The 25,950-nt window shown below is 36.1% G+C and overlaps 2 protein-coding genes across 3 annotated transcripts; one reads left to right on the top strand and one right to left on the bottom strand.

The window, feature by feature from the left end:
* Nucleotides 1-406: 406 nt before the first annotated feature.
* On the bottom strand, nt 407-24,056 carry top3b (DNA topoisomerase III beta). 2 transcript variants are annotated; one of them, XM_052106382.1, is made up of 18 exons: nt 23,900-23,931; nt 23,664-23,767; nt 20,350-20,481; nt 20,096-20,202; nt 19,719-19,793; nt 19,383-19,579; nt 18,058-18,214; nt 15,162-15,275; nt 14,955-15,045; nt 14,232-14,386; nt 13,983-14,088; nt 12,302-12,448; nt 11,889-12,062; nt 7,686-7,814; nt 7,290-7,439; nt 6,872-6,972; nt 2,504-2,705; nt 407-934 (listed from the first exon to the last, which is right to left on the bottom strand). In XM_052106382.1, exons 2-18 carry the CDS (start codon nt 23,731-23,733, stop codon nt 456-458), a joined length of 2,586 nt encoding a protein of 861 aa, XP_051962342.1. In that variant the 5' UTR covers nt 23,734-23,767; nt 23,900-23,931; the 3' UTR covers nt 407-455. The 2 variants fall into 2 exon arrangements, with proteins under 2 accessions (XP_051962342.1, XP_051962335.1); XM_052106375.1 differs by having other exon boundaries at nt 23,664-24,056.
* LOC127629245 (interleukin-17F-like) lies at nt 21,460-23,455 on the top strand. Its single transcript, XM_052106394.1, has 3 exons — nt 21,460-21,606; nt 22,447-22,622; nt 23,079-23,455. The coding sequence occupies exons 1-3, from the start codon at nt 21,496-21,498 to the stop codon at nt 23,296-23,298; spliced, it is 507 nt and encodes a 168-aa protein (XP_051962354.1). The 5' UTR covers nt 21,460-21,495; the 3' UTR covers nt 23,299-23,455.
* Nucleotides 24,057-25,950: the final 1,894 nt, after the last annotated feature.

Raw genomic sequence — 25,950 nt, 5'->3', positions numbered from 1 at the left:
ACTTATTTGCTGTCCATCTTGGCCAGGACACTCCTGTAAAAGAGATTATTAATCTCAGAGAGGTTTTTCTGGTTAAATAAAGGTTATAATAATAATAATAATAATAATATTAAAATGCATTATGGTGGAGTTTATATACAGTGATTTACTAAGTATTGTACTGAACACAACATGACTGATGTTATATATTGTTACATATGTATCCATGTTAAGCCCTGTATTGTGTTCTGTTTGTTTGTTTCTTTCTTTCTGTTGGCCAACAATGCATGATGATTCACTCACTTATGAAATGATATATTGCATATAATCACCCACAAGCCACAAAAAAAAAAAATCAGACAATGGTACAGCATAGATTCTGTTAAACAAAGAATTTATTGCAATTATCATCTATTAGTTTGCACCTTTAGTTTGTTTTAATTATTACAGCACAACAAATTCTTTACAAACACATTCTATACAAAATACGCCGCCAGTGCTGCCATTTTATCCTTGGGCTTTTTGGGATTTCCTCTCCCCACTGGCCTCCTCCCCCTCCCCTTCCCTCTCCCTCTGCGGGCTCCTCCCGCCCGGTGCATGGGATGCCGCATGGTCGCATATTTCAGCTCGACTAGATCCTGGAATGCAGAGTCGCAAAACACACAGCCAGTATGCTGTGTTTCACCATCAGGTAACGGCGAGCGAGTCTTGTTGAAGTCTACGATGACCAGTGAGGCTTCACAGGACTCACAGCTGTCCTGTGACACCTGCACTTTATGTGCGTGCTCAAAGAAATGCACCACCACATTGCATTTATTGCAGGCCATGCGCCACTTTGGACCAGATGTAGGATCGAAGACCAGGACGCCTGTCTCGCATTCAACACACTGACAAATCCCAAGAGAGTTGAGAGAGTGTTGGCAAGATGGATGGGTGCACTCATTACAGCCCATACCTGCAAACGAAGAGTAAAAAAAGATAGAAAGAAACATGACATTTACATTTGAATGAATATTCAATTTGGGGACATTTCTGTTTGAAATCATGATTATTCCTAGAGACTGAAATGGCAAGATGTAAAGTGAGAAATGAGCTACATTTTGGTCTGTTCTCACCCAAAATCGACTGGTTCGCTTTAAAAGGCATGGACATACCCATTGAAGTCATATGGATAACTTTTATACTGCCTTTATGTGCTTTTTAGAGTTTCACATTTTTGGTCACAATTCACTTGAATAGTATGGACCTACAGAGCTGAAATATATTTCTAAAAATCTTTGTTTTGTGTTCAGCAGAAGAAAGAATGTCATACACATTTGGGGTGGAATGAGAGTGAGAAAATGATGAGAAGATTTTAATTTTTTGGGTGAACTTTCCTTTTTATCATTTTAATCGAATACCATATTTATGGAGCCTGGGTAGCTCAGTGGTAGAGACACTACGCTGTCTACCACCCCCTGGAGTTCGAATCCCTGGAGTTCGAATCACAGGGCGTGCAGTGACTCCAGCCAGGTCTCCTAAGCAACCAAATTGGCCTTGTTGCTAGGAAGGGTAGAGTCACATGGGGTAACCTCCTCGTGGTCACTATAATGTGGTTTGTTCTCAGTGGGACGCGTGGTGAGATGAGCGTGTATGCCGCGGTGCATGGCGTGAAGCCTCCACATGCGATATGTCTCCGTGGCAACATGCTCAACAAGCCACGTGATAAGATGAGCGGGTTGACGTTCTCAGATGCGGAGGCGGCTGGGAATCGTCTTCCACCACCCAAATTGAGGCGAGTCACTACGCCACCACGATTACTTAAAAAGCGCATTGGGAATTGGGCATTACAAATTGGGTGAAAAAAGGGGAACTCTTCTGTGGGATCAGACCAGACGGGCTAGACATCGCTCCTGTCGACCTGTCGTATGTTTACCGGTTGTCCTTCATTGCACGACTTTTTGTCACGACTCAATAAGACTTGCCATTTTGGAGATGCTCAGACCCAGTCGTCTAGCCATCACAATTTGGCCCTTGTCAAAGTCGCTCAGATCTTTACGCTTACCCATTTTTCCTGCTTCCAACACATGAAATTCAAGAACTGACTGTTCACTTGGTGCCTAATATATGCCACCCCTTGACAGGTGCCATTGTAACGAGATAATACATTTTATTCACTTCACCTGTCAGTGGTTTTAATGTTGTGGCTAATCAGTGTAATTGTGTAGAGGGAATGCACAGGACTTTCCCATAAGGGTTAAACGAGAAGATTTTGCTAACAATAATGTTGGCGAATACATCTATGATATTACTACTTATACAAATATTATTCTGTTTTGTTATGTTAAAAAAAAAAAAAAGATTCAAAGTTAATTAACACATTATAGCAAAATCTGCCAACCTGCAGTATCATCATGACATAGATAGATTTCTATAGTTCAATTGGTAGAGCATGTAAGATTTCAAGTAGTCAAAAGTGCCTCTACTTGAAGAATCACCAATAGATGAGTTGATTTAAGAAAAAGAGCGTGTTAATGTGTCATACCTTTCTTCATATCTCTGAAGGGAGCATTGCTGAAGCAGTAGGGACACAAAGGGTAGCTTTTGCCACGAGACCCAGAAGTCCAGAGCACCAGCTCAAACTCATCCAGAGGACACTTGAGCTCTTTGTACAGTTTAATGGCTCCATTCTGAGGTAAACTGTAAGTCTCATCGCAGTGGGAGCAGTGCAAGCGACTGGGTTTAGCCTGAGGATAGAAAAGAAAGGACAGCTCAGACCAGAAAACGGCAAAAGTTGTTTAGTGTTTGTAACCCGAAGCTATTCATATAAATGTCTACAACTTTCATGATTTTAAGCTGTACACTGTCATGGTTAAGACATTTTTGAAAACTCAGTAGTTTTTTCCTCATTAAATAGGTTTAACTCCTAAAGACATGAATTATAATTAGGTAATATATGTAGGAAATCATGACCACTAACATTAAAATGAAGTCATATCAGTAACCTTATAAAAGCTGTTTTAATTGTTGGTGACTTCAACATTCAAATAGATAATGAAAAAGACACATTGAGATTAGCATTTATCGATATTCTCAACTCTCTTGGAGTCAGACAAAATGTAACAGGACCAACTCATCACCATAATCATACGCTAGATTTAATTCTTTCATATGGAGTTGATGTTGATAATTTAGAAATTCTGCCGCAGAGTGATGACATCTCGGATCATTAACTCGTCTCTTGTATGCTGCGATCAGCTAATGTTCCTCAATCTACACCACGCAATCATTCAGGTAGAACTCTTCTTTCGACCACTAAAGATAGCTTCACTAATAATCTTCCAGATCTATCTCATACACTCAGTAAACCCCAAAGACTAGAAGAACTTGATGAAATAACAGAAAATATAAATACAATCTTCTCTAGCACTCTTAATAGTGTCGCCCCCCTTCGATTAAAGAAAATAGCCCTGCACCATGGTACAATGATTACACTCAAGCTCTCAAGAGAGCAGCACAAAATGGAGAGCAAATGGAAGAATACAAAATTAGAGGTATTTGGTGGTGCATGGAAGGATAGTGCCTGTAGCTACAGACAGGCACTAAAAGCTGCCAGGTCAGCATATTTTAGCAAACTCATAGAAAATAAACACAACAATCTTAGGAGTTTCAGTACTGTGGCTAAATTGGTTGGGAATAAAGCCTCAACAGAACCAGATATTCCATCACAGCACAAGAGTAATGACTTAATTTCTTTATGATAAAATTTTAATAATCCGAAATAAAATGGAATTATGAAATCATCTGTCACAGTACCACAGAAAACAGTGTCTAATAATTTTCCTCAAGTGCAACTTCAATCCTTCGCTGTCATAGGTCATGGAGAGCTAACAAAACTTATCTAAACATCAAAAGCCACTACATGTATGATAGATCCAATACCAACCAATCTTTTAAAAGAGGTATTCCCTGTAATCTCAGAACCTCTTCTTAATATTATTAACTCCTCACTATCATAAGGACATGTCCCAAGAAACTTTAAAATGGCAGTTATCAAACCACTTATAAAGAAGCCACAACTTGATCCTGGAGAATTGGCTTATTATAGACCGATTTCAAATCTCCTGTTTATGTTGAAAATACTAGAAAAGGTAGTATCCTCCCAAATATTTTCATTTCTACAGAGAAATAGTATATATGAACAATTTTAGTCAGGATTTAGGCCTCATCACAGTACAGAGACTGCACTTAACAGAGTTTGTGGACAGGCATTAGCATGGTTTAGGTACTATTTAGCAGACCGCTACCACTTTGTCTATGTAAATGAGGAATTGCCAAACCAAACAAAAGTATGGAGAGCCACAGGGATCAGTTTAGGGCCTCTGCTTTTCTCCTTGAATATGCTTCCCCTGGGAGATATTATCAGGAATCTTGGAATACACCACTATGCCGATGATACCTTTATATTTCTTCAAAACCTGATGAGATTTCACAATTCTCCAAATTAACAGAGAGTATCAATGAAATAAAAGATTGGATGGCCAGAAATTTCCTTCTTCTCAATTCCGACAAAACAGAGGTACAAATTATTGGACCAAAACCTCTAAAAATAACCCGCTAAAAATAATTTGACTCTCAATGGATGTACTGGTACATCGTCTTCAACAGCGAAGAACTTAGGTGTTATATTTGATACCATTCTGTCCTTTGAAAATCAAATGACCAATGTTTGTAGAACAGCATTCTTCCACCTAAGAAATATTGCTAAATTAAGGCATATGCTCTATGTTGCTGATTCAAGCATTCATGACCTCAAGACTATTTTATTGTAATGTATTACTAGGAGGATGTCCAGCAAGATAAATAAATTAACTTAAATTGGTTCAAAATGCAGCTGCCAGAGTGCTGACCAGAACCAAGGAATATGATCATATTAGCCCCATTTTATCAGTTACATCGGCTACCAGTTAAATTTAATATAAATGTAAAAATTCTGTTAGCTATGTACAAAGCTTTGAATGGTTTAGCTCCGCAGTAATTAAGTGACCTTCTACCATGCTATATTCCATCACGTTCATTATGATCACAGGATTCTGGCTTAGAATATCAAAATCCACAAAAGGAGGTATATCCTTTTCATATTTGGCTCTTAAACTATGGAATAGGCTATACTTACATTTTATGGACCTACAGAACTGAAATATTCTTCAAAAAATCTTTGTGTTCAGCAGAAGAAAGAAAGTCATACACATCTGGGATGGCATGTGGCTGAGTATATGATGAGAATTAAAATTTTTGGGTGAACTATTCCTTTAAATCAGTACATTTCTTTAAACCAGGACAAAGGAGAACCGGCATTCAACTCACTCAGCAAGCAATGGATAACTTTAGCCCATATGAAACATGATTTAACAGGAACATTAAATCAACAAGCTAGGGTTTAATTTGAAAGATGAGGGACAACTGTTGAGGGACATTTATGACTCATTTGTGAGTTTTCATTGCGAGTTCACATGGAAGCATGAGAGTGCATTCAGGTAAAAGGCTTCCACATTGAAGGTCATTTTTAGGTACACAGGGATGGACAGAAAGCAATAGAAAGATGAAAGAGGTAGTGAAGGATGAAAGAGAAAGTAATACTGAAGAGAGTGGAGAGGGAGACAGACAGAGAGAAAAAGTATAAAAGTCTGTATGGAAGCCTAATGTGCATCAGAGCAGCAAAATCAACCACGTGATTTACAGCAACATGGCCATGCGTATGGTAATTAGGACCAGAGTTAGCATGTATATGTAGATGCCCTGGTTTTGGGTGACTGAGGGAAGCCTTGTGAGGAACATGGCACACCATGAGCAATATGCATATTAAAAAACTAATTCAAAGCAGTTCAATTGAATTTCGGCTGCATTAGTCACTGTGCATAATCAATATCTTTTTCATCACAACATGAAATCAAATATTAATAAGTGGCATTTCTGATTTAAAGCATTCTGTGTAAGGATAGGAACTCTGTGGATAGACAATGCTTATTAATGACCAGTTGACTGTACATTTTCCCTTACAGTTTATTCATATTCTCATTAGTTCAAACTATGGTTAATGTTAACAAAGAATGCAGCTAAAAACAAGAATTTCTGTTATGATTATCTGTTTAGAGCAGTGTTTCCAATCCATTTTTGCCTCATCATCGAAACAAAATCAAAGATGTGCATCAAAGACTATATCATTTAACATGGTAATTAATATTGATTATTATCAATGATTCTAAGCAATTATATTTCATGCATATTTAAGCTATAATGTCTATTTTGCTTGCATAGTCTCTTAGCTAATGTTATTAATTATATAGGGGATCTTCTAACTTTAATTACAAAGTTTATCATTAGTTTTTCATTATTCATCACATTTTAGCCTTTTACAAATTCCATGTATCCCATCAATAAATAAGATGTTTTGGAATTGCATATATTAAATGGCTTACGTAAGTTTTATTACATGTATATTGTTTACATGCATAATTTGTAATATTTACAAGTATATACATTGATATGAAAAACAAGAGCTAAATTGGTACCGTCTCTTTAACACCACTAGCAGCAGTTTAGCCAGTGAGTGTTTATTACCAAGAGAGAACATGCATGGTTTTTTAGCACATTCCTGCTGTTTTATTAGAATTAATGCTTCTTTTTTGTTATTTTTTTTATTAAAAAAACTGAAGAACAGAAAGTGTATAAAGAGACATTATTCAATGACAAATGTATACACTAAATGTACACCTACCCCCGGTTGGGAATCATAGTCTTGAGCAAAAACAAAAAGGAAGGTTGTAAACTTACCTAAAACTTTATCAATGTAAACTTCATTTTAAGCTAAACTATCATGTCAAGCATTTCTGAATCTTGAGTTCTTACAGACCTGGATGTATTTCATGAAGCGACGGCATTTGCCACAGCGAGAGAGAGGTTTTCCTGTAGCAGCGATTGGAGAGAAGGACACCTCCATCAGTTCATCCATGCCTGTTAAGAACGAAAGCACAATTTAAGAGTGAATAGGTATGTAACAACAATGATAAGCAATTATAAGTGCAACTTACAAATGATAAGTATACAAGCAGAAGTTTTGGTATGCTGGAAATTGGCACAATTTAAGCCTATTCGTTTTTGAATGTTTTATGGATGGTTAAAAGTGTTCAGGACAGCCTAGACTTGACAGTTTAGGTCTAGATTTCACTTTGACTCAGAACGCACCTCACATAAACACGAAGTTGAATTAAATATGACACAGAAATAAAGCCTTCAACTAATTAATCTCAGTGTTGATTTTATTCAATTACCTGCAATGGAGTCCACAAAGTAGTGGAACTTCCTCTTGAAAATGTCAAGGGTGTGTTGTAAGACCTGTTGGAAGTTTGCCTTTCCTAAAGATATCAGATTCAGCTGCTTTTCCACAGCACTGCGGATGGTGGGTAACACCAAGTCTGCATCTAATACACACAAAAGTAAAGAAAACCCATGCAAATTAGTAATTTAAAGCAACTTAAAGTGCACTAATTAAATGGACAGTCACCCTGGAGTAAACATGAGGTCAAGGAATGCTTCTTAAGAGGTTTGAACCAGCCCAGATCTTCAACCACTAGGCTACACCACCCTCACAAACACTACAACCAATTATACACACAAACTAAAAACTGCATTATTAATTTAATTAAGGTTGAAATGTCTTCTCTTACCAATCTTATAGTACCCGTGAACCAGAACAATCCCCAGGTTGGTGGGTTTGAGTTTTCGGCCACTTTCAACAGTCACATAGTTCCTCTGGCAGATGTTATTAATGTGCACAGGGATGCTGGCATCCGTACCTAAAAACAGAGCAATACTTAATGCGGTCTATAGGAGAGAAGGGGCTAGTTGTCACATGGGGAAGTTGTCCAAAGGCTATTTCTTTTGTGAATTACACCCTCCAAAGCCTTTTTTTATCATTATATTTAGGGGCCAAGCACCAAAGGCGCTGAGGCACCTATTGTTTTTGTTAGTTTTCATGTTATTCTGCTTCTGCTCTTGAAATCTATGGCCACCCATAGAACTTTATGTAGGAGAATGCTGAAATTTGGCACACTTATAGGGGTGGGTATGACTAGCCCCCACACAGAATTTGAGGTCTTTAATTCAAACCCTCTAGCGCCACCAACAGTTCAAAATTTTACTTACGTTTCATCTTATAACTTTTGATCACATAGTTTAAGATCTTCCCACTAACTTCCTTTTTCAAACTCCTCCTAGACCGTATGTCTGATTAGCTGAATATTTTGCATGTATCATCTACGAACACATGACAAAAAGTTATGAGATTCATGATGACAGACCAAATCATTCTCATATCAACGAATTTGACGACGAGCACGCCAATATGGACTTGAGGTCATTTCTTCGCAACGCTTTGGCGTATTGACAAGGATGGTGTGAAGGTACCTGCATAGTTGTAAGTGGTAAAGAAATATGAAAAATTACTATTTTTGCTGATATCTTTTGAATAGTTTGGCCTACAATCGTGAGACTGGTCTCTTTAGATTCCTTGGGGCATGATGAGTCAAATGATACCCAATTTGCCATGGTCGGCCACATATCCTATACACCATTTGGAATTTCACAGAAAACAAATTAATTTGGAATTTGAGTTTTTCAAACTCCTAGGCCATACATCCGATTTGCACAAAATTTGCCATGTATTAATTATCTAGGGAGACTCATTCAAACAGTTTTGTGTAACGCATAAACTAATTACATTTCAAGATGCCAATAAGGATCTGAGGCTGTATCTCATGAAAAAGTTGGCATATTGACATGGAACTTCATATGTGGCATTGCAACCAAGCCCTGACAATACCATAGCAATTTCAACTTTGTAAGGTCCTTAGACCTTTCAGGTATCATGTTATATTTTTGAATAGGGAACAGGTTAGGGGCCCTGCACATGTTGCAACATGTAGACTTAACACAGTCTAGTAACACCAGGTAAGGAATGGTTGCCACCAATTGTAAGTTTTTGTTTTAGCTAGAGTAGGCAGATTTATTTTTTGTTTTTGTTTTCAGTAAGACTTTTCTGCCTTTGGTTAATTGTTTTTTGATTTTCCTTGTTTCTTTTTGTTGGCAACACTCTTGTTCCCTTTTCACCATTTTTGTGTTCTTTTGTTTGATCATATGCATGTAAATATGTAAATGCATTTAATTATTCTCAGAAAAGCCTGCTTCTTGCGCTTCAAGCCTTGTTGGTGGTCTGCTTGAACTTCTGTTTATTTATATAGGGTTGTTCTAGTTTATGTTGATGTCCCTTCGATACCCCTAGATTAATAGGGACGTAACATTGGTCAAAAGTTGTAAGCATTTGTATTACAACCGGTGATTAAATGTGGTCAGGTGAGACACATCGCGGTTTACACCTGGTCACTTAATTGAGTCACTTGTGACCACTTGTGTTCGGATTTGGAGGGGAGGGTCTCTGTTTCATAACATACATAACATTCATAACATCAGTCACTATGTCAGTGTGTTACTGCATGATAATAAAGCGCAACAAAGTCAGAAAAGACAAAAGAAAGCGAAAAAGCACTGTTTCTCCCATATGCGGTTGAAATTTAATCCAAGCAAAAACGCAACATGTCAAGCAGAATTTTCCGTTTTGTTAGTGGCTACCTGTATTAAAGGAGCTTCAGGTGTTCATGCTTGTCATCTGTGTTGATATCAGACATGCTGAAGAAGATCCGTGAAGCTCTCGTGATTGTGCATGTATCGTTTTTTTTTTGTTTTTTTTTTTTGTTTTTTCGATCGGATGGTTATTTCCTTTTAAATCTGCTTGTAAATGGCAAAGTTTAATCTCTTGTTATAGCGCAGCCGTTGATTGATATGTGAGGGTTGGCACGTCACTGCTGCCGGGATGCATACAAGACAGATTAGCGTTTACACCTCAAATGCGATGTGGCTACATGCGTTTTTGACCATATTCAGACATGTATTTAACTAATGTAATTAATTTTTTTTCTTTTTTCACCACTCTGCTTAAAATCATTAGCGAAATTCTAAATTCAATCAAATTGTTTTCTATTGATGTGCTTAATGTGATCACACCCAAGGGCTGAGGGTGCTATTCATACGCTAATGTGCTGAAGCGAACAATGCAAATGGTAAACGCCCCCAACTGTGCCATAAAAACAAAGTTCATTCACTTTTCTGCACGTTTGAAAGACAGCATGATACAAGAGTGAAAAAAATCCTGGATAGTGACGAAGAGTTACAATTTTCGTCAGAAGAAGAGCGGGACTCTTGAACGTTTGTATTTTGAAGAGAGACTTGATCCAGCCAAGGATACAATTTCGGACGAGTAAGTCATTTAGTTTTAATTAGTTGACATGCTATTTTATATAAACATGTACATATTTTAATAGTGGGACTGTTTCCAGACTTGCCAGCCAGGATTCAGAGTATTGAAATTTGAAATATGTCCTAATAAGCAAGTTTTAGTTACATTTAAATGCTGTTTCAGCTGAAGCAGGTATTTAAATTGTATGCTGTATGATATAAATATGATATGTGATATGATATAAAAATAATATGAATGTTTAATTATATTTTATCTAGTGTTTATGCTGCCTCATTATCATCAACAAAGCTTGTGCTTGCAAATGTGTTCAGGTTAAATGAGTAAAATGCACTTTAAATATGCCCATATTAGAAAATCAGCATATTATTATGATTTCTGATGGATCATGTGACACTGAAGACTGCAGTAATGATGCTGAATATTCAGCTTTGATCACAAATTGCATTTTACAATATATTCAAATAGAAAACTGTTCTTTTAAATTGTAAAAATTGTTCAAAATATCACTGTTTACTTTATTTTGAATCACATAAATGCAGTCTTGGTGAGCAGAAGAGACTTCTTTTAAACGGTAGTGTAGGTCTAAAATTAAGTAAAGTCTTTATGTAAAGAATATGTATAGTCAGATTACTTCTTTTAACTTAAAACTTGATTTTGATCATTAAATCTCCTCACATTCATTCTCTTTCTGTCACATCCCTCATTGATAGGCCCAGGGGAGGGGTCTTTGTCTCCTCAGGTGTGAATTACAATCAATATTCATGATAATTCACGCCTCCTCGCATATGACCTTTCTAACACTAAAAGTGTCTTACGAACGTTAAATTACTATATTGTTTTGTATGAATGAGTGATCAGGATGGTTTTCACCTAATTTTGTAGCAAAAACTCTAGGCTACAAGATCCAGTTCTCAAAAGGCTTGTGGACAAATGTTTAGTATGTGTTATATGGCCTTATTTCAATGACTTAAAAATTTACTTTTTCAAAAACCATGCATAAACGTTATTTTCTCAAAAATAGAAACATGTACACACACATGTTGCTGACATATTATTGTAGCCCAGCTTGTGCTGAATACAGTGATATCAGACTTTAGCCATTAATTTGTTTTTAAGCAACTGAAAAAAGCACAAATGTCAAGGCATGTCAAAACTTCTCCAGAGCCCAAAACACCCTCAGACCCCAGAGGGTTAAAGGGGTCATATCATTAACAATCATATTCTTCTTGATCTTCTGAAATAATATATTTTAAATAATGTAATAAAGTTCAATGCACTACAAAAACATACTGTTACTTTTGGAATATGTTCTCCCCAGATCATTTACTGCAAAAACTACTCACTCCAAAAGTGCATGCAAAATTGTTGTATTCATTAGAAGGATGAACGGTCATGTAAAATGAATTTTTTTGCACAAGACACCTTGACTAACAATATGAGAGGGCATGTGGGGAACAATTAAATGATATGCCCCTTTTTTCTTTCCCTGTGAACTGTGAAAGAATTAGTTGTCTCAGCATGAATATACTGTGTATATACTAGGAAAACTCTCTCTTACCAACACCGTGTTTTTCCATGAGTGTGATGAGCTCTGCTTCAGTGAGGTAGTCTGGTGGATTGGTCTGTTTCTCCAATAGTTTGATCTCATCCACTGTGAATATGTCTCCTCTCTCACACACTGGCAAGGCCTCTTCCAGTGGGATACCCTGCCAGGGCATCACCTCAGTGTAACCTGAGACAGAGTGAAAGAATATAGTAAACACAATCTCCCAAATAAACTCTCCTATTAAACATTCCTACAATCAAACACTACAGTCTGATTATAGAAATAAACTAGCAGTGGTTGTATAGCTTAGTGGTTATAAAATCTGGGCTAGTAACTGGAAGTTAGGTTCAAAACCCTGTAACAAGTGTACTGTAAGTTGTAAGTCGATAACAGCATCAGCTAAATGACAAATCAGTAATAAATACCAGCAGAGATGAGCGTCTTGCCACTGCATGTGAAGCTCTCCGTGGCGATGCTGAATGAGATAGTGGTCTGTAGGAATTTACAGTCGGGGCTGATCGTTGCTATGAAATGCCGTGTGATGTAATCATAAAGACGCCAACCATCACTGCCTACAAAATGATAGAGAGAGAGAGAGAGCAATAAGGCTTTTCATTAGTATGGCATTTTATAATTTTAACAACAGTTATTCTTTATTTTGGTTTAGAGATGTATATTTGGCATGCTATTTAATTTGTATGCATCTATCATTATTTAACCATTTAAGCAACAAATATTAATAACTACAGTCTTGACAAACAGGAAATAGGTATTGTTTTAAAGCTTAGAAGCTTTACTTACAATGCATGCAGGCATTATGACCAAAACCGAACAAGTGTTTTGAAATTTGCAGACAAATCAGGAGTGTTCCATTTTGATCATTTATTATTCATTTTGCACTGCACATTTTATATTGTAATCGGTAAAAACATCAAACTGATCAAATAGCCATATGTCATATGTGGTCGGAAAGCTCTCGAAGAGTGGAATACAGCCATGCTATTTGTTTTACTCCCAGACAAAAATATACTGAGTAATAGCGAAGAATATATTTTTTTACATACACATTACATGTAAAAAGGTGTTGCTTATATGCCGCATTTTCTATTAAAACTTCAAGAAAAATAAACAGAACATAAAGTATCACATACCATTACTTAGGAGGAGGTGATTATATTTGAAACAAGCCAAAAAGTAATCGGATGCATAGATCATTAGATAATCCACACGAAGCACAATGTGCATACTGCATATAATGTGCTATCTGGTTAAAAACATGTTAGCCATCCTGGATCAGATGACTTCATTGGAAATTATGTAGTAAGTTGTCCAGCATCATGGAACGCAAAACTAATCGTATTAAGATTCAGATCGCTGCAACCAGAGATGGAAGTCTTCCATATATGGGCAGAGAGGATCAGTCACTCTAATTATATATAGTATGGCCACCAGGAGATGGAGCAAAGTACATAACACAGACTCAATGATGGCTTAAATGACACAGAATGGAACTGATTGAGTTCTCGTTACTCATGCCTGCATGCTTTAGAGAAAGAGCATACCTTTAGTCACTGTTGTATTTGCATATATATTTAGTTCTTATGTACAATTATTCTGTTTTATTTGATTGTAGAGGCTTTTGGATACTAGAATACATAATTTTTGTAATGATATCATTTTGATTGGTTTGTTGTTCAACACAAAATTTGACTCCTTTACAGGTGACATGATTGAGGACAAAACAAAAGTTTTTCGGAGCACCATATTTACACCCCGAGATATACAATGTAAAATCAGAAAAATAAGTATTTAAGTAATATTTGAAAAGTTCTCTAAAAATTATACTAATTTATTATTTTATTTTTAAGTTATAAGCCTTTAATTTTGGGTATGCCACTGAAACAGGAAATATAAAAAAATTTAATAAAAAATAAATTAAACAGAGCTTAAAGGGTAATGAAGATCTTTCACAGGATCATGTATGCTGCCCTGAAACTTAGGTGAGATGTGAATCATAACATGACCTGGATGTGTTTTATAATACACTCTATATTTGACATTTCCATACCACAGATATGTTAGAAAAAAACTATCTGACTGCAGTACCGAGCTCATTCTCAGAGGCTGCTCGCATGGGTGTGATTGGCGGGTGGTCTCCTGCATCAGATCCTTTTCTCGGCCTGTTGAGGCCTTCTGAAAGTAAAGCTTTTACCTGCACACAGAAACAGATGTGCACTGTTCCAAATATGATATAAATCACTCATTAAAGAGCCCAAAATCTATAACAGACACAAACCAAGAGTTCAGTTTGGCTGAAAACAATTTAACACAAGCTACGATGATGGTCATCCTCACCGATTCTCCCCAGAAAGAGCTGTTGGCCTGTTGTTTGAGGGTGCCCTTAAGGTCAAAGTTTTCAGGGTAATGTGTTGTCTCTGTGCGAGGGTAACTGATATAACCTTGTGTGTAGAGACGCTCTGCTATTTGCATGGTGTGCTGTGGACCCATTCCTGATAAACACGCACATAAAAGTAAAATTAATTTAAACATATACACTTGAGGCATAACTTGTCAATTAATCTTTTTAAATCAAGACTTTCGGTTCAAATTTACAGAAAGGTATATTAGGGAAAGTATATAATTTTAATGCGGTGACTGGTCACCCATCTCTTTTAGGGATTTCATTTTTTTACTGGTTCATTTTAAATGAGTTTGCATTAGGATAAATACTTAAACTGCATGCATACATTTTAAAAATTGAAAAAAAAAAAAAATTATAATAATTCTAAAAGTACTGTCATCAATTACTCAAAAGTAATTATTTGCCAAAAAAGCGACATGTTAACATTGAAATATGGTATGAACATTTTAATCTTATATTTATTTAAACAAATGATTTATACATTTGTTTGTTTCTTTCAAATGAAAAAAAAATGAAGCAGCTGATCTTCCTTGTCCCTTAAGTGATCTCTATAAGGCCTGGATCTATTACTCTCATTCAAATCTTTCTTAATATGCTCCAAGAATCTGTGATTTGTGGATGGAAATTGAAATGTCACAAGTAAAATTGCTGCCCACCCAAAGCAGAGCTGGCGACTCGTAACATCTCCACTGTATTCAATGCGAGAGGTCTTTGCTTGGCTTTCTCTTTCTTAGTCACAGACTCAACCTGCAAGAAAAGACACATAACACTTTTGAAGAGCTGAAACACATTCACACATAAATTGACCAAAATGTTAAAATCAAGGGAAATTGAATTCATTTGAATTGAATCAAAAGACATACCTTAGCCTCCTTAGCAGTCTTTGCCATGTTGACAAACATTTGTCCAACATCTCGGTCAAAAACTCGCACACGGTCCCAATCCAAGGTGAGTGGGCTGTCCTTCCCTCTGAAAACCTGTGTGCACAAAAATATGATCTTAAAATACATGTATGACAGGAAGAACTTTCACAGACAGAATTCACAACATGTAGATTCGGTTAAGACAAACAAGGTCTCAGTAGTCAAAACCTCAAAAGTCCTGCTGATCACTTAGTATTCAGGTCTACTATAGTGTATTTATATAGTGTAATATACTATTTATATAGTAACACTTAACACATAAGGTTCCATCTGTTAACAAAAATGAATAATACTTTTACAGCATTTATTAATCATGGTTTATGTTAATTTCAATATATAATAATAATAATACATTTTTAAAATCAAAAGTATTTGTTAACATTAAAGCAAGGGTGTGCAATAATTTTTTGTTATACTGGTTTTGGTATACTCTTCACAAACAGATAGCAATCAATAATTTAATGTATTGATGTGGTCTAAATGTAAAAAAATAATATTTATATATCTTCTGTGGAAGGGACAGGACTAAAAAAATTATCAACTAATCATTGCATTCAGTCTGAATGTAATGATAGGATGTCCTTCCTGTCTGTCAATCTATATTTGCATACTGTCACGCAACTTGTTCGCGCAGAAAATCACACGTCATCAGCGCGGGTTCCTTGATGCTGTGCGCAGAGCTAGCGTTGGAATTATGAATGTTATTATTGTAATGTCTAACCTGTGAATGAGACATGAGGTAATCTGAAACAGTTGCGATCGATTCCACCAACACGTCTCTCCTCCTGGCGCTAATACTCTGCTCTGAGAGTGTGTGTTCATGTGTGATAGAGGAGGCGTGGCTTTGGAGACACCTCTGAAGCGAGGGCGGACTCTATGCTTTCAAAGCTAGCTTGCTAACTGCTAGCCTCTCTCAATTACACACCCTAGCTTTAATGCACTATGAACTAACAAATGAACAATTGTATTTTTATTAACTAACATTAACAAGGATTACTACAGGCTGTAAAAAATATATTTTTTATTGTTAGTTTTATAAATGTTAACAAATGGGACCTTATTGTAAAGTGTTACCAAAACAATATACACCCTTAAAAATAAAGGTTCCAAAAAAAAAAAAAAAAAAGAGGTTTTCGCTGAACACTTTTAGGTTCCCCAAAGAACCTTTCAGTTAAATGACCATTATGAAGAAGCTTTTTATAATCTAAAGAAAATATTTTCATTAAAAAGAAGCTTTTGTGCAATGGGAAGTTTCCATTAAGTTTTTTTTCCATAATTGTGGAACTAGTACCTGAAATAAAATCAGTTCGCTGTGGAACTACACACGTTCCAAAAATGTTCCAATGCCATTATTCCACCAGGGACACAAAAAGCAAGAACTTTATTTAAATAACATCTGATGCAAATATGTGGTAACGGCAATGTCCCAACATAATGTGAAAACAGCCGAGTCAACTCACTTCAAAACAAAAACAATGGACTCTGTACAAACAGTGAAGCCTTTAAAATGTGCCAAAGAGGCAGTGCAATAAGGCAAGTAAAACATTTCAAGCACCGAATAGTAGAACAAGCGAACTATATACAAAATAAATACAATAATACAAACAATATACACAATAATCTTGGAATGTAAAACATTTTATGATCCGGGGGGCCTGGGTAGCTCAGCGAGTAAAGACGCTGACTACCACCCTTAGAGTCACGAGTTCAAATCCAGGGCGTGCTGAGTGACACCAGTCAGGTCTCCTAAGCAACCAAATTGGCCCGGTTGCTAGGGAGGGTAAAGTCACATAGGGTAACCTCCTTGTGGTCGCTATAACGTGGTTCGCTCTCGGTGGGTCGCGTGGTGAGTTGTGCTTGGATGCCGTGGGGAATAGCTTGAAGCCTCCACGTGAACTATGTCTCCGCGGTAACGTGCTCAATAAGCCACGTGATAAAATGTGTGGATTGACGGTCTCAGACGCGGAGGCAACGGAGATTTGTCCTCCGCCACCCAGATTGAGGCGAGCCACTAAGCCACCACGAGGACTTCGAGCACATTGGGAATTGGGCATTCCAAATTGGGGAGAATTCTTTTTTTTTTAATGATCCATCATTCTCTTGTAGTCTTGTTTCAATTACTTTCTTTTTTTCAATCTACATAGATTAATGTCCTGGTCAAGAAAAACATATTTGACGAGATGATAAGATATTATTTGTACACAATCTCAGTTTTAGCCATTACCGCTTCAAACTCTTTTTTTTTCTTCTCCATAAATACTTAGCAGATCATGCAGAGTAGCGTCTGTCCATCTATCCATTTCTATTTTAAACAACCACTCAAAAAGTTTATTGCAAAGCTTACTAGCCGGTCTTTTAAAAATGTTCCACTTTTTGCAAGGAAAGTACTACGTCTGGAGCAGGTACTAAAAAGTTTCCTGATTTGATTCAAGTATTAGTTCCATGTGGAACTAGTTATTGTATGGAAAAACAATGTGAATCTGAAATAGTTCCAGTAAGTATGAAAAGTTCCTTTTATGCCTTTAAGGCCCTTTCCGCCCTGCAGGAACTGAAGCCCATTTTAGGTACTTTTTGAGGAACAGCTCAGTTTTCATCACTTCCGCACATGAGCAGTTACAGTATAGTTCCTCTTAGCCGAGATGTTAAATACATATTTGCAGATAAAGAACATTTAATTATAAAAGTGTATAGTGCAATAACACTTTTTAATGCTTACATTTCTGTAATCCAAAATGGATTAAGATTTTGTCAATTAGCAAAGACAATTTGGACAATTAAAAATGTGTAATTCGATTGATCCCTGCTGGAGATTCTCAGATTCAATTTCAAAACTTACCTTGGCCTGTACAACCCAGTATGACTCTGGTTTGAAGGACTGGATCTTGTCATGACGGTCCACGCAGAATCCCAATGTTGGAGTCTGGCATGGGCCAAAGGAGATCAAGGAGGAATCCAAATTACCATATTTCCCCTGGAAATACTTGGTCTGGAAACTAAAATTTAGATAGAATGGTTAGGTCTGATGAAAGGCCTACAGTGCTAACAGACATCTGAATAGTTTGCTCGATAATAAATAGATGTTCGACTCAAAAATATGCTTGCACACCTGAAGAAATCTAATATTTGTATCTACTATATATGGGTTTTTCTTAATCTTCAGGCACTTTTAGCGATGTGGACTTCTAGAAAGCAAAGTCTCGTTAAACATTTTTTTTTGCTATTTTTTGTTTTCACTTTTGTCCTTTTTTTTTTTTAAAGCTCCTAAACTGTGGATCTCGCTCCCAGCTGATATTAGATAAATATTTCTTAAAACATATTATTGTAGGCATGCTTTTACTTGATTGATTCATTTTTGTACTCTGTTTATTATAAATGCATGTTTATATTGTATCTGAATATATTTTATTTGATATTTTTTCATACTTTTTATGCTTATGTCTTGTCCACTTCATGTAAAACACCTTGAGAAGCTAGCTTTAAATGCACTATATGCACTAAGTTTATTATATTATAGAAATTACATTTTTAACCTTTTTTTCCTTTGGCTAATTTTATTGCCAAAATGTTACAAATATGCAAAATTTTATAATATTTTCACACTTCAAATAATTTGGCAAAAGTACAGCTTTACTGGAAATGATGCCCAATAAAAATATTCTGCTCAAAAGCTAAATTCACCTTGATTTCTTTTCTTTGTTTTCTTCATACATCATATGTCTTGCATTTCATCTTATGCATACTCATCATCAACAGTTTTATCAACTTAACAAGGACACTTTTGAAAAAACTTTTGAAGGAGCAAAATTGATGACTGTGGTGGAAATGACAGTGTGGGACAGTCAAAATAAAGAGTTTTAGTTTTTCTACAATAAATATTGAAATGGTTTATGTTTATTTCAGTTTTAAATATGTAATAATATGTACTTTTTTAATGGATTTTCAGAGTTTAATTTTACAATTCTGAAACAGTAAAATCTTTTTCAGGTCTTTTCAAAAAGTTGAAGAAACTCCCATATGCTGTATTATCTATCAATTATCAGATTCTAAATAATTCAAGCCTTGCATGAGTAATATATGCATATGTGGTACAAAAATAGATTCTATTCTAATGGTCCAAGCTAACCAAATTCAAAGTAGATCAGCTATACATATTTTCCATACCGTGTGAAAGCGCAGCCGATTCTGAGGTCCAGTTCCTGACGCGCATCTACAGACAGAGCTTCGTTCTTGTTGGGTTCTCCCAGCCGGTTCATCGCGTTACAGATATCAGTGTCTGTGATGGAGCTGAACTTGGCTCGATACACAGTACTGTCATTACCGTAAGACTTATTCATCACAGGCTGAATGGCATCCAACACCTGGAATGGTACAATATGCACACCCATTGGGGGAAAACACAAACTGGAAAAGGACTGGCAGGTAGTCACAATTAAGGTAATAATGTCCATTTGCATTCTGCTTTAGAAATCCCTTTTCCATAACTAAATTCAGACTCACCTCAAAACATATGTTCTCTCCTTCTTTGTCACAGTCCAACCACAGGACGACATAATCACAACCTTTAGCTTCAACCTGTGAAAAATAATATAGCTGTTTGTTAGTATATAAGAATGTGTTTTTATTGGTTAAAAAGGATCTCAATAACTGAAGTTGTTTATCACTGAGAGTTTGTGAAATATAACAACACTTTTTTTATGTTGATTCTTTGACATGATTGGACATTTTGTCCAAGATTAGTTTTTTGAGGATAACTCCGTAATCAATCAGTGCATAATTTCAATCTTCTCACTTGTTGTAGTAAAGCTTTATAAAAACACTTTAGACAGTTTGTTAAAGGTACTTAGAGCTATCATATAATGACATTTAAAAGTCACCTGTAGGAATTTAACCATATTTAGTTTGGGATTTGCTTCCTTTTTCTCAGTCGGAGCTTTGCTAAAAAGCTCAGCTGGATCCACTTTATCCCAGTTGTTATATTTTCCTGTTAAACAGTAAGGAGAGAAATTATTCTACTCTTCGAGTTGACGTTGTTGTCTTCATACAATACACTTTAAAAGCAAATATTTTGGGGTAAGAAGACACCATTGGTTGAGTTCAGAGGAGACAATCAACACATTTAAACACTTGCCGATGAAGTCCAAACTCATGACATGTCCACACACTGATGTCATCTTAAATCTCACATTCTGACCCACGAAACTTCCAGTGTATTCGTGAACGGAGCATGCTCCATTCAGGCCTTTTCGTGATGAACAGCTACCTGTCAATCAAAAGCAAAGAAAGTTTAAATGAGTTTTAAAAAATGTTTTCCAACTATCCTTCGATATGTGCAAAACCTGTCATGACATTACATAGTGACAGCTTAACAAAACAATAAGGTCAGACTGAAATGATCAATTTCAAATAAATGGGACAACAAAATGTGTGCACCGAAATACAATAACAATGGAACAAAATGCACTGACCATTATGAAATTACAATGGAAGTCTATGGGGCAAGTGGATTGTTCACGCAAAAATGTCTGTCTTCTATGAAACACAAAATATGTTTTGATTTTTAGGGACTGACAGTCTTGGTCACTATTTACTTTTATGGCATCCTTATTTCCTTATAATAAAAGTGAATGGTGACTGAAGCTGTAATTCTATTTAATATCTTCTTTTGTTTTCCACAGAAGAAAGCCATATGAGTTTGAAACATCCTGAGGGTGAGTAAATAAATTTTCATCTTTGGGGCAAACTTTCTCTTTAATTCTATTTAACCCAGAATATTCTTAGAATCATACTAACACAACCACACACAGTTTATTCCTCCGATTTGACTATAACTGCATTTAAACTGTATCCAAAGGTACTTTGAGGTCATTTTTTTTAGCTTCCTCAATGATGGAAGTGCCACGAACACAGAAACATCAGACCAGAATAGAAATAGTCAGGTTGTAGATCCACCAATCAGCAGTGGGTGACTAAAAGCACTCTATTTGGTGCTTGTACTGAGAGAAGAGCTTATACTGTATACTTCTTTTCATTCATATTTATTTCCATGTTCCTGCCGTTTTGCTCAACCAACTTTAAACTTAAATGACCTAGACAGTCATCATTAGCTAATGCGATGTTCTTCCCAAGGCCGAACTCTCATATGCAGATGGGGCCCAATTGTGAATGAGCCCAAAAACTGGCCATGTGGTAATGACGCCATGAGATTCTTCCGTCATGGGCCTTTGGAGGTCTCCATTGAGATGGCGGTACATAAATATAAGACAGAGAGGAGGGAATGGACACACTCGGGCCAGTAGCTTTACCCCCTACAGACACAGCAATCCACCGGCCTCTAACTACAGTCATCACCTCCGTTTTTCCACGATACATCATGCAGCAGCAAAATGTAAGTAAACAAGTTCATTGATAGACTGGTATATCGGCCGGGGCAATTAACAGGCTATTATTTGGCCATTTTGAGGTAATTGGCATTGGCCAATTTAAGCTGTAAAAGCTTGTTTACAGTAAAGCTATCAACATGAAGAGTGAATAAAAATATTTATCTTTATTTGACCTCTTAAAAAAAGCAGTGATAGACCGATATATCGGCCAGGGCATATAATCAGCCAATATTTTTGGCCATTTAAAATAATTGTTATTGCCCAATTTAAGCTGTAACAGCTTGTTTACATTTAAAAAATTTATGAATTTAATTTCAGTTATTTTGTGTGATATAATTTGCTAACATGAAATTGTATTGCATAATATACTTGTATATTTGACTACTGGCATTATATCAAACCTTGCTCCCAAAATATTAGCATTTGGGTAATTTTAAAAGACTTTTATAATGTTTAAATTATAATATTAAATTAAAAGAAAAAAAAAACTGTTAGAGCAGATAAATAAGATATAAGATGGGCACCTTGGTAAATAACTCTTGTAAGTTTAAAAAAAAGTCTCCTTAAGCAGTGATGTAGCTATATATACCAAGTACTTCTCAAATTTATTGATTCACTCTTTGTTCATTGTTGATTTCTTTACTTTTTTTTTAATTATCTGTTGTACAAATAATGTGGGCAGTTTACTTTGCAATTACCTTTGTAATGACCTCAATTGGTAACTGTCTAGCAACAACTGAAACAACTGAAAAAATACTGTTTGCATGACATTATTAGTTTGCACCTGTCATGTAAACACAAACAACCTCAAGACAAACTTGTTGATGCCATTGTCTTTCGTTCAGATCTTCGGACTCCTGAGCATTTTTCTGCTTGTGTTAGACCCGAGCCAGTGCAATCCAATCACAGCTCAGTGCATGGAGCACACCTACTGCTCCTCCACGCTGAAAGAGTACCACGCGCAGCTGATCAGCCTGCCCAGCAGAATCAATGAACGCAGTGTCGCCGCATGGAGCTATGAGTGAGTTAAGCTGAGGTTTCGGGGCCTTATTCACCACACATTTTTTGACAAATACAAGGGAATGTATATGACAGGTATCTCTTATACAGAACTTTTAGAATGCTGTTCTCAGTTTTAATTTAAGAAATTTGATTCAGAATTATACATGTTATGTGCATGATCATAGATGTACATAAATGCCTTTTTAACCATGATTTTAGGTGCACATTCAATTAGAAACAATAACATTTCATGACCTTATATTAATGTACATTAACTTATAAATACATGTTAGATTATTAAATTAGAGTGAAAAATGCATTTTTAAAGTATGAATTTTACATGTAGCCTCTCAATTAATATAAGGTTATAAACTAAAACTCCACAAAGTTAGAACAACTTTGTTTTAAGTAGTTTTGAAAATTTATTTTGATCACTATATGAATATACATGTTTGTTGTCATGCACCAATAACAGGGATAATATCGACATGGACCGAGTGCCACAGATCATCTCTGAAGCACACTGCCTGAACAGCCACTCCTGCAAGGGGGTAGACAGCTCCTTCAGTCTGGAGGCCATCCCTATTGCCATCAAAATGCCATTTCTCAGAAAGAACCCAAGATGCCCGACTTACGCACTGGAATTTGAGGATGTCAACATCGCCTGTATATGTGCAACATCCAGACAGAATTAGAGCGGAGTAGAAGATTTGCATCCTCAAGATTCCTATTTAATTATTACAATTATAGGACGTTTTGTGTTATCTAAATTCATGTCTACCACAAAGCAGTCTACTGAAACTGGACGGTTATTTATTTTAACACACAACGTATATACTGCAATATGGATGTTCCCTAATGATTGTAATTGATTTCAAAGATTACCATGATGCATGTTCAAAATAAACATGTCTAAATGTACAAAAAGAGTCTACCGTGGCATTTTTGTTCGTGAATCTGCACTTAGCAAGTGTGGTAGTGTTTAAGTCTTTCAAGATCAGGGAACCTGTACATTTATGTAAGGTGTAAAAGTTTTAAAAGCATTATGTTACATACTCACCTTTAGAGAGGATTTTGGCGATAGATTGAGCCAGTGAGGGCTTCTCGGCCACCATAAACACTGTCCTCATCCTTGGTTCTGACTTGTTTACTGATCTCAGCTATCTGTCATGTATATCAACAAGCCATGGAAATGTATGAAATCACACAATAATATATCTTACATACAAAAACTTTGTAAAAGTGTATAAGCTAGATAATTAGACTTATTAGACCAACAACAGACAACTGACAAACCGGTACACGAGCAGACACGGTTTCATTTGCACGTTAACTTCCGGTTGTGTCAAAATAAAAGTCCTTCCAGAACCCTGCTACATGGGGAGCCTTCAACCTTAGCATAACCCATCGGGACACTGGCGAGGACACAAGATGCCGGTTTTTGGATGTCTATGGTGGAGATGCTTCTGTGAATAAACTGCTTTTGTGAGAAAGAAGCTAATCACTCAATTAATTTATCACCTGCTCGACGAGCTTCAACACGTTTTATACAAAAAAAATCCATTCGGCATTAGCTATGTGGGGAGTTTACTACGATAAAATTTCTGCTTTATAAAAGACGCCACAGACAATGTTGCGACAGTTAGGTTTCAGTTTACGGCTCTCTCCATTCATTTTATGGTATCCGCAAACGGTGACTTACTGTCGTAACACACTAGTTGATACGCTCTCTATGATTAAAGCGCGAAGGTTGTTTCCTTCAACCTAAAAAATAAATCCTAAATAATAGAAACGCTGTTACTTTTGCAGTGCAATTATATTTATTTATTTTGCACACTATGCACATTTTATATCTTAATAAAACATGTAAAAAAAAGTGCCATAAATTCCACAGAAAATGCCCAAAATGTCTTTGTCTTAATGTGATCCACAACCCAAAGTTTGTTAATTTTCAAAGTGTTTTGTTTATTAAAAGTTGTTCATTGAATATTTAAGGATTTAAAAAGACAATTCATGCAGGTAAATGAACATATTTCTTGCCCCTAATAATTTTTTTTTTAATAAACCCCTTTCAATTTTCTGCAATAGAAGCTGAAATGATGCAGTAAATAATATGCTGTCATGTAGACAATAGTTGTAGGATGCTTACAACTACTGGGAAAAGTTAGAAAACATTAAGTTAAATGTAATGCCTATAAACATTGCAAATATTCAAATATTCAACTATAAATTTATATATTTACAATATATTATATATATATATATATATATATATATATATATATATATATATATATATATATATATATATATATATTTCCTCTCTCCCCAATTCCCACTACTTACTAGGTCCTCGTGGTGGCGTGGTTACTCATCTCAGTCCATGTGGTGGAGGACATGTCTCAGTTGCCTCCGTTTCTGAGACATCAATCCACGAATTTTATCACGTGGCTCGCTGTGCATGACACCACAGAGACTCACAGTATGTGGAGACTCATGCTACTCTCCACAATCCACGCACAACTTACCACGTGCCCCATTGAGAGCGAGAACCATTTAATCGCGACCATGAGGAGGTTACCCCATGTGACTCTACCCTCCCTAGCAACCGGGCCAATATGGTTGCTTAGGAGACCTGGCTGTAGACACTCAGCACACCCTGGATTCAAACTTGTGACTCTAGGGGTGGTAGTCAGCATCAATACTCTCTAAGCTACCCAGGCCCCCCCATAAGATTACAATTTTTAATATTAGTTGTATAGATTTATTACAGATACAAGAAATATCAGAAAACACATATTTTATGTTTACACGTTTCTTTATATGAATTATTGATTATTCTTTCATCCACAGTCTCCAGCAGAGGGACATTACAGTATAGTATGTACTGCATTATTTAAGATAATGTGTTTTTTTTTTTTTTTTTTTTTAAATAGGCTAAGAGGTCATTGTTGAAATAACTGAATCAAATGATTGTATCATAGTTAAAATTAGCTACTGCAGAATTCCAAACCACTTCAAACAGAATTGGTCAATTACTTCAGTTCTTGTGTTTGGAATTGTTTGTAGCATAATGACACAACTCAAGTATGATTCATACTCAAACTTGATGTCAAAGTGTAGTCAAGTTTTCACGTCTGTCACATCAGTGCACCTCTTACTCCCAAACTCCATATGGTGCAGCATTCTCAAAGCAGATAGGCCAATCATATTGATTCACTGTATAATATCTTGTTTGATTCTGTCTCTTTTTGATACTGAAGGCAGAGAGATTCATGTCCAATTGATTTCAACAGTTTGTCATGAAGTTCTGGCACCTAAAATGATCTACTGTATAGCAGTGGTTC

The sequence above is a fragment of the Xyrauchen texanus genome, chromosome 3 (assembly GCF_025860055.1).
Source record: "Xyrauchen texanus isolate HMW12.3.18 chromosome 3, RBS_HiC_50CHRs, whole genome shotgun sequence".
Lineage (NCBI taxonomy): Eukaryota > Metazoa > Chordata > Actinopteri > Cypriniformes > Catostomidae > Xyrauchen > Xyrauchen texanus.
The sequence above is the reverse complement of the archived record's forward strand: the minus strand, read 5'-3'. Positions and strand labels throughout refer to the sequence as shown.

What these genes read in the sequence shown, in the direction of transcription:
- LOC127629245 (XM_052106394.1), top strand. Translation starts at nt 21,496, where the DNA reads ATGGACACACTCGGGCCAGTAGCTTTACCCCCTACAGACACAGCAATC. An exon ending in ACATCATGCAGCAGCAAAAT is followed by an intron (nt 21,607 to 22,446) that starts GTAAGTAAACAA and finishes TCTTTCGTTCAG; the next exon opens with ATCTTCGGACTCCTGAGCAT. An exon ending in GTCGCCGCATGGAGCTATGA is followed by an intron (nt 22,623 to 23,078) that starts GTGAGTTAAGCT and finishes CACCAATAACAG; the next exon opens with GGATAATATCGACATGGACC.
- top3b (XM_052106375.1), bottom strand. Translation starts at nt 23,733, where the DNA reads ATGAGGACAGTGTTTATGGTGGCCGAGAAGCCCTCACTGGCTCAATCT. An exon ending in AGACTGCTAAGGAGGCTAAG is followed by an intron (nt 15,046 to 15,161) that starts GTATGTCTTTTG and finishes CTTTTCTTGCAG; the next exon opens with GTTGAGTCTGTGACTAAGAA. An exon ending in GCTTCATGAAATACATCCAG is followed by an intron (nt 2,706 to 6,871) that starts GTCTGTAAGAAC and finishes TTCTATCCTCAG; the next exon opens with GCTAAACCCAGTCGCTTGCA.